The sequence below is a fragment of the Lonchura striata genome, chromosome 9, assembly GCF_050655825.1.
Source record: "Lonchura striata isolate lonStrDom1 chromosome 9, ASM5065582v1, whole genome shotgun sequence".
NCBI classification, from domain to species: Eukaryota; Metazoa; Chordata; class Aves; order Passeriformes; family Estrildidae; genus Lonchura; species Lonchura striata.
This window is the reverse complement of record NC_140711.1, coordinates 9,624,506-9,633,185: the sequence shown is the minus strand read 5'-3', so window position 1 is coordinate 9,633,185 and position 8,680 is coordinate 9,624,506. Positions and strand designations below refer to the sequence as shown.

The 8,680-nt window shown below is 50.5% G+C and overlaps 1 protein-coding gene and 1 long non-coding RNA gene across 2 annotated transcripts in view; one reads left to right on the top strand and one right to left on the bottom strand.

The window, feature by feature from the left end:
- Positions 1–4,448, bottom strand: part of LOC116183976 (uncharacterized) — a 30,892-nt gene extending 26,444 nt beyond the window's left edge. The window contains exons 1-2 of the long non-coding RNA XR_014957302.1: positions 1,710–4,448; positions 265–1,607 (exon numbers count right to left, since the gene is read on the bottom strand). This is a non-coding gene — a long non-coding RNA (uncharacterized LOC116183976). The remainder of the gene's footprint in view (positions 1–264; positions 1,608–1,709) is intronic.
- Positions 4,449–5,641: 1,193 nt separating this feature from the next.
- The window catches only part of EPHA4 (EPH receptor A4), a 104,544-nt gene continuing 101,505 nt past the window's right edge, over positions 5,642–8,680 (top strand). Inside the window, exons 1-2 of the mRNA XM_021553675.3 lie at positions 5,642–5,801; positions 6,700–6,767. Coding sequence (XP_021409350.2) covers positions 5,711–5,801; positions 6,700–6,767 — 159 coding nt within the window. The 5' untranslated portion in view covers positions 5,642–5,710. The remainder of the gene's footprint in view (positions 5,802–6,699; positions 6,768–8,680) is intronic.

Sequence of the window (8,680 nt, the reverse complement as noted above, 5' to 3'; positions counted from 1 at the left end):
TTTTAATTTATATTAATTTTAGATTTATTCTGTTTTCACATGAAGGGCCCAATTCTGCCAACATATTGAAGCTTAGTAGCTGAGCTGCTGGTAAAATTCATCTTTATTTTAGAACAGGACAGACTCTGGTTCAGAATCTTAAACCGCGACCCTATTCCTGAAAGACAAAATCCAAGTCTGCCTGCCTGATTGTTTTTCCCAGTGCAGAAAAATGTGTGGGTGCTTTTAGGGAAGCCTGGATGCAGTTTGTAGTTTCAGCTTTACCTTTGCAGTTCAGCTAAGGCTCCCCTGAAGCTGCTGCAGGCGGATTCCCCACGCTTTCTGGCAGAGGCTCTTTGGCTGATGTTTGTTTCCTTATTAATGGCACACGGAGCCCTTGGGACGAGGCTGTCCCTGCGTGTCCCCTCTGGCTGGTGGCCCTGGCCCTGCCAGAGCCCTCCTGCCACCAGCACCGCTCCTGCACCGGGCCAACATCACCACCCTGCCAAATTTTAATTTCTGGAAGCTGACGCCGCTCCCAAATGATCCTGAGTAAGAAGCGCAGCTGCTGAGGACAGGCAGTACAAAAAGGGAGATATTCGAAAGCAGTTTGTAATAATTAAGGTGCCTGTTAACCTCCACAGCTTTAAATAACCTCGCAGTGGAACGTGGGCAGGCACATTCCTCTCCAGGTTGCCAAGCATCTGTGCACTGCAAACAACCGGCAGCCTTATACAGTTATTTGCTCTGGTTTATTGGTCACACTTTCACAGGAAAATCCTGCAGGTCTCTGCCTGCCCCAGCCTTGCTGAGGGTGAGAGCTGCAGTGAGCTAAGCCAACAGCTCTGCTGCAGAAGTGAGAGCCTGCATTGCTTACATTTGATCTGCTCATTCACTGAAAAGCTGTAATACCTGTTCTGACATTTTGGTGCACTTATTTATCTGCTTCATCTTTACTGATTTTACCTTTTGCCAATACCCTTTTAGGTTTATTTGTTTTAGGAAACATAATCTGCGTTGTAAACACTCCTGGATTTGTAAATAGCTTTGCTGATAGGATTCCTTTTCACGGACCTGGTAATGGCATATTATACATTTTAGACTAACTATGAGATTTGAATTTGAGTTGTGTTGCCAGGACCAATGTAATAAAAGATACTCTTTCATTGTGATTAAAATCCTGTTACATTTCACTTACGCTTCTCTAGTTTCCCTTAGCACTGCTGCTTAGAAAAGGCAAAAAATCTATGCATCTGTCTGTCTGCATATTGTCAAGTCATGCCGTGTGCCTACTCTGAATAAAGCCACTGTCACAGGTCCTGTAATCAACATCAAGGCAGTAATGAATAGGAAAATCTTGTGATGATGATGACGATTAACAATAGGAAATGTAAATAATCTACAGTGCCTAAAGCTCACTTTTTTCTTGCAGAGTGGATTTGCAAGTGAGCTATAAACCTGATCCTTTTCTTATTGAGGTCAGCAGCAAAACTCCTGCTAATCCCAGCTGAAACAAAATCATTCTGCCAGCTAAATGTTTATAGAAATGTATATTACCTTCATGGAGATGTTCTCCCACTACAGCTTTTTGTATTACAGCCTCCAACTTCATCTAAAGCAGACATGACCTGAGGAATGAAATATTACAGATATCAAATAAAAGCTGTTATTCTGAAATAGCTAGCAATAAATTTTGTCAAGTAATCTACTGGCAAATGTTTAATACTCACAGATCCAAAAGAATCAGTAAATCCAGGGAGGGAAAGGCTGGGCACATCTGAGCACTTGTACTGGGAAGGAGCCGGCAGTGACTGACTGGTGCCAAGCCTGATAAAGGTGCACCTTTGGGGCATTATTTCCTTTGACAATGAGACTCTGTGTGAGTCTTACACTTCCTGGGGTTATTTTACACTCTTTTGCAAATACCCAAGTAGTGTGGAAGTCGTGTGGGAGTGGAGTAAAGAGGATTGAATTTTTGTAGGAAAAGGCTTTTCAGAGGAGACGGATGAATTTTTCCTGCAGGCTGTGGAATTGCATACTAAAGGAAGCGTTTGTGCTTTCTTATTTTTCCTTTTTTTTTTTTTTTTTTTTTTTCTTCCCCCCTTCTAAATGTAGTGCTGGGCCTCAGGAGGCCCATGAACACACAGAGCTTCCTACTGAGGTTGTCACTTGACTGACAGCAAAAAGCTTCTGGGGAGATGGACGAGCATGAGTAGGTGGACAGAGAAAAATGGAGAATGAAAAGATAAAGTAAAAATAGAACCGAATGTTCATCCAAAATCACAGCCCTTTCAGGGGCTTAATGTAACTTACAAATGTTGTGTTTATGATTGGAAAAAACATAAAGCATCTCTGTATGTATAAGCATACATGTGTTTGAGACATTTGATATCCATTCAGTGTTCTGCTAGAAATTATATTTACTACAGAGATACATCCAAGACAACGCCCTTGTGTCAGTGCCCAATTATTTATACACTAATATATTCCCTCAGTGATATAAAATACGAGGAGAACAAATATTGACTGAGTAGGAAATACAATATTTCAGTCCTTACATTTCAAGACAATTTACAGTTTCTCAGAGAGTCTGTGTTTGTGTGTCCATGTGCCTGTTTGTCTGTACCACTCGAGTCCTGATCTCTAAATAATTCGGCTGGGGCTGACCTCTCTGCAGCAGACAGGATCAAACAATTAACACACTGTCATAATTATTACAATGTCTGCTGCAAGTGAATACAATTTCACCAAGGAACTGAGACAAGTACAAGCTCTGAGACAAATACCAGAGATGCTGGCTGTGCTTTATTGAGCTGCATTAAATTGAGCGTTTAAATGGTGTAAACTTGATGATGGTGCAAACATGATTAGTTCCCATCAAAGCCAAATCACTCCTGATAGTGAGTTACAGTAACATAAGTTGTCAGGTTGGCAGCAGTGCAGGCTGCTCAGGTAATAGGCATTTAAGACAAATATAACAGCTCCAACAGCTGTAACAAAATTTTAAGGAATAAATTTTGATGTCATATACTTTGTTGAAGGGTGGAGTTGTTGGCTGAAGCCGAGAACAGGATTTAGTCCAAGTATCAATGACATCTGTTAAAACCAAGCTGGGCTTTTAGGATTCGTTGAAATGACACAAAGTAAGGAAATTGTGATTATTTTGGCAAGACTTCTTAAAAAAACCCCCCACACTGGAGCCAAAATATAGTAGCTTTGGTAGGATTGCAAACATTTTATTTTATGACATTTGCAGGCCTTTTTTACATTGTCTGTGTTTATTTGACTTTTTAAAGAAAGTTGCATTAAAGTTGCATTAAAATTCAGAAAATTTTTTAAGGTTTCAAAACATTTTATATATTTTTAATGACGACTGACTCTTCTGGCATTGACACAAAAACAACTTTAATTAAAACAAGAAGACATTTTGATACTCCACCATTCCCATAAAGTTTATCCTGCCTAGTAGTAGATCTGTCAGAGGCATCAAAGATGTGAAGAGAACATTCAGATAGTTTTAATTGAAGACTGCCTATATTTCTGTGTAAATAAAAAAAATGGCACTAAACCTTTTCTTCCTTCTCATTAGGCCAAGAATTCTTGAAGATAATTAAAGTCAGGAAGTACAAGTTTTAACAGTTGCATTGACTGGGCTACACTGTTTTCTAACTCCCATTATCCAAGCAGCCGCTTAAAAGATTTATTTTCTATGGAAAGAGAAAAGCACGCCAGCTATCTTGGGAGGGTTATCTTTAAGGCTCTGCCAGTGGGAGCTCCAAAAGAAATGTTCAAGGCTAAAGAAAACAATCTGAGCCTCAGAAATAGGAACCTCATTGTAAATACTGTGTCACCAAACCTTCTTAACAGCAGTTTTAAGAGCCAAAAAATGCATCCTCCCAAGATCTTGACCTGAAATTAAACCAGGTGAAAGACACTCTATCTTTTAAGCAAGAAGTGTCAGTAAGGCCGTATTTGTATTATATTTCAGAGATATGTGGATGTGGGGAAACGTAGAGTGATTTAAAGAGAAAACAGCAGATTCTGAGCAGGCGTGTTTCCCGATGCACAGAATTGTTACTCAAACTTTAAGTCGCATTCTAAATATTTTTTTAGCTAATCGAGCCCGTAAAGGGCTTCTGTACGGAAGCTCCAGCTAACTCTGGCAAGGATTCGTTTTCGCCTAGACGGAGGAAGAATCCTCGGAGAGTCTGGGTGCGACTGCTCGACCCGGGCTGCTGGCACGCAGCCGGGGGAAGGCGCCGCGTCCCGCACGGAGCGAGGGGAGTGCCGGGCGTGCCGAGAGGGCGCCGCGGGACCGGGGAGCTGCGGGACAAGGGGGCTGCTACCGCTCCGACTCTGCGGGAAACTGAGGCAGCGCCGCCGCCGAGCGCCGCGGCGGGAGCGCGGAGGACGCGGGAGGGAGGCGCCGCTTCTGGAGCTCCCCGAGGCTCCGGCAGCGGCACCGAGAGCGGCCGACGGACGGAGCGGCACGGGCGGGCAGCGGCGGCGCCGCTGGGTTTGCCCCGGTCCCGCAGCGCTGTCCCGGCAGGCGGCTGGGACGGCCGGACAGACAGACAGGTCCGGGGGCTGCTCCGTGAGTACGGACTGTTCAAGGAGGATGCTCAGCCTGCTGTCGCCGCCTGACACACCCAAGGCTTAGCGGGCTTCTAAAAACTAGGATTTTGTTGTCGAGGCGCATCTGGAGTATTTTTTAGGAAGTCGGGTGTTCGGAGCGTTCAAAGCAAAGCGCGGCTGCGGCTGCCGCGCGGGTTCGCGGGGACAGCCTAAGGGCATCAGCCAACGCAGGTGTGCCGGGCACGGCTCGGGTGCACGCGTCCCGTGTGCGGCTGCGGACGAGCGGGATGTGCACGGGCTTGTGCGTCCCGATGGATCCCAGCGTTCAGAGGGAATCGCTCCGAACCCGGCTTTCCCACCAGCCCGCCCCGCCCAGCCGCTGCCCCGGTGCATAAAAGCGTGAACGATTGGCACCTTCGCGGGGAGCGCCGGGGCCTGGCCTCTGCCGCTCACAAGGGAAGCGCCGCTGAGAGCGGCCGCGCGCACTGCCCATCCCTGCACGTCCCAGTTCGTCCCTGCCCATCCCTGCCCATCCCTGCACATCCCAGTTCGTCCCTGCCCATCCCTGTCCATCCCTGTCCATCTCTGCCCGTCCCGGTCCGTCCCTGCCCGGGCCCGGGGAGCCGCTGCCGCGGCAGCCGCTGCTCCCGCCAGGTGGCGCTGTTGCTCAACGGTGGCGCCGGGCCGGGCAGGGCGGGCGGGGCGGCGGCAGCTCCCGGGACGCTCCCGGGACGCTCCCGGGACGCGGGGCCGCGGCGGGCTCGGCGCGGGGCAGGTCCGTGTGCGCTCCGCGGCCGCGGCTCCCCCGCCGCTCTGCCTCGCCTAACTTTGTCTTTTCGCCTTTTCCGTCATCTCTCGGAGTTCGGACACTGTTACGGTCGGAGAGCCCCGCGGAGCGCCCGCCGCTGGCGGTCGCCGCCCGCTCGGGGCAGCGCTGCCCACTCGGCCCCGCCGGAGCGCCCCGCAGCGCCCGGCCCGGCTCCCCGCGCCCGCGGGGCGGGGCGGGGCGCGCGGCGCGGCGCGGCGCGGGCGGCGATTGGCGGCGGCGGGTGACGGACGGGCCGGCCCCGCCCCCTTGGCAATGTCTAGCGCGCGCCGCGCGCCCCATGTAGGCAGTTATTCCGCTGGGATAGCGCGGCCGGAGCGCGGCGGCGGCATGGCCGGGGTCCCGATCTGCGCCCTCCTCCCGCTCCTCGTCGGCGTCTGCGGCGCCGTCACCGGCTCTCGGGTCTATCCCGCCAACGAAGGTGAGGCTCGCCGGCGGCCGGGCTGCGCGTTCTCCCGGCGGGGTGCCGGGGCGAAGTTCGGTGTCCCCGGGCGGGCAGCGGTGCTGTCCCGTCCCCTCCCCGCCCGGCCGCTCGCTCGCCGCCGGGACGGCGCCTGCCCCGCGCTGCCCCGGCCGCTCGCTGCCCGTCCGGCGGCCGCGGAGCTGCCGGAGCGGCGCGGCCGGGGCCGCCCGCGGAGCCGGCACAGGTGTCGCGGGGCGGAGCGGGGCGGCCGCCGCCTGCCCCGCGCGTCCCCCGCGCCGCCGCTGCCCCGGCCGGGCCGAGGCGCAGCGCTCCCGCCAGCGGCGCCGGGGCGGCCCGGGATCGGAGGGCGGCTCATGGAACCGGTTCTCCCGGGAGCGCTCGGCGGCTCCGCGCCGTTCCCCGCGGCCCGGTCCGGCCCGTTCTGCGGGACGGTCCGGCGGCGGCTCTGCGGGAGAAGCCCGCGGCCGTCCCGCGCCGTGGGCGTGCGGCGCCGGTCGCCCCGGGAGCCCGGCCCGACCTCTCGGTGCCTCGCCGGGGTCTGGGGAAGTGCCGGCTTGGAGCCCGTGGCTGCCGTGCGGGCGCGCTGTCCCGGGCGCTGCGGAGCCGGGACGCTCCGAGGGGCGCTCCGGCGTCTCTCGCAGGTGTGCCGGCACTCCGCCGCTCCCCTCCGCGCCCCGGAGCGGCTCCGGTGCGCCGGGAAACCAGCATGCCATTCCTCAGTGAGAGTTTCGAAGTGTTTCTAAGATATTGGCGCGTTCGGAAATAACATTTCATTTCAAGTGGAAGGTGGATGCGATGTGCGCCGCGCATATGGAAACGTTCAGGTAAACCATTTATTTTAGTATTGCCTTTTGGCAGCTGGAATTTAATCTCTTTTATTTGTACCTTTCTGCAGTTACCTTGCTGGATTCCAGATCAGTTCAGGGAGAACTGGGGTGGATAGCAAGTCCCCTGGAAGGAGGGGTAAGTTTTAAACCGCTATCTGATCAAAAGGGTAAAAGGGGTGATTAGTAACTTTCAGAGAGTCCTAATGGCTCGATTATTGTTGATTGTGGTGAGGAGGTCAGATTTCTTCCCTGGCTTACCAAGTGAATTACTCTTTGTTGGAGAAACTCTATACTCCCTTTGGATAGTTCTGTCATGGAATAAGTGGAAACCAAAAGGGCAGAAAAGAGGTTTCAGAATTAAGAGATTGGTTGAGGCATAGGTTTAGATGCCTATTTAAAACTGAAATACCAACAAGAAATATGATCTGCCGACTGAATTGGCATTCTTGACTGCTATTATTTTATCTGTGGACTGTCTCGGCCGGGAGATGTTCAGGGCAATTGCTGTTCTATTTCTGGATGAAGGAGTAAGGATCAATATACACGATAGACCTTTTGTTGTGATGGGACAGTTGTCCTGTTTCGGGGTGTAAACATCCTATGTTTTGGTTTTTGAATGGATAAACTGCAGCTCCTAGTGCTTGACTGTGATTCCTTCGAGTTTCTTTTTATGTACTTTTTACAATTATTGTATTGAACAGAAGGCTGCTCGAATGCACTGCCCAGTGGTGATGTGATGATGTTAAGAGGTTCATTGCTGCGCTTAGAGTCCCTTTGCTTAGAGAGCTGCACACAAGGTAGCTTTAATTTCTGGTTTAGCTCTGTACTGTTGGATGCTCCTTGCTGCTTCCTCATCTATGCCCTGACCTACAGGGTGCCCAGTGCCTCTCTGGGAAACTCCTTCGGATGTTGGACTTTGGAATTGCTGGGATCTGGAGGAGACTGTACTTCATGGGACTTTCTTTTAATAAGCAATTAGAAAGACTTTTGCTTTCTTTATATGAACAATTTAAGCAAAAATGCCAGCAATGCACACTAAGCATGAATGTAAAAAAAAAAAAAAAAAAAATCCCAAATCCTTTTAATATTAAAGGAGTAAAAGCAGCTTGGAATCCTTAAGCAGAAGTAACTAAGTCACAGTGTTTGAAAAAGGAAAATGCTGAAAGATCAGGACCTGTGCACAACAAAGCACTGGATTCTTCAAGAACCTACAAATTTACTTTTTTTTTTGTGTGCGTTCCCGCTCGTAATTAGAAGAAGCAGAGCTAAGGAAACAGCAGTGAGCGGAAGGAATCTGAGCCTGCGTTGGCTGGTGATGCATTATGCATAAGCTCTGAATAACCATAACATGGGAGAATGGGGGATTGTTTTGCTCCCCCATTGTTCCGGGTGAACTTGACTACAGTCCTGGCTTGTGCTCCGCCTGAGCACACTGTGCTGTCCCTGAAACTTGGTTTTCCAGAGAGTGGGGAAGTGATTGGCAGGCCTCTGGCAGCGCCCACGGTGCACATTCAGCGCTGATTGCAGGCAATTGCCCTCATCTTGTGACAGCGTGGAAAGGTACAGCTCTATCTCGGGGAGAGCCGGGCTTCCTTGTTAATCCCACACCCTGGAAATGTCAGTTAATGAGACGGGTCTTGCGGATGCCTTTCCAAGGAATAGCTACACTGTATATTAAAACAGAACCTAAAATACAAGTTTTAATAAGTCGGCAGTGGAATCAATGATCAGAGGACAGCTGTGTATTATTAATGGCTGTTGGATTGCCCCTTTCTCCACGTGCTTGTTTCTGAAAGCGCCATGCAAGCTTGAGAAGGAAAAATGTGTGCTCTTATTGTGGACGTGACTCGTTTCACTAAACCTACATATGTGTGTTCTATTTTTAAACCTGTAGTGAAAAATTTAAGAGTACATGGTCTGTTTCTGAGATATAGTGCTTGGAAAGCATTTACTTTACTTCATATGCTGCAGATTTATTTCAAGCAGCAGAAACAAACTCCTTTATCTTCCTGGGAAGAATTTGTCCTTCAGTGTTTTTCTTTAACTGTA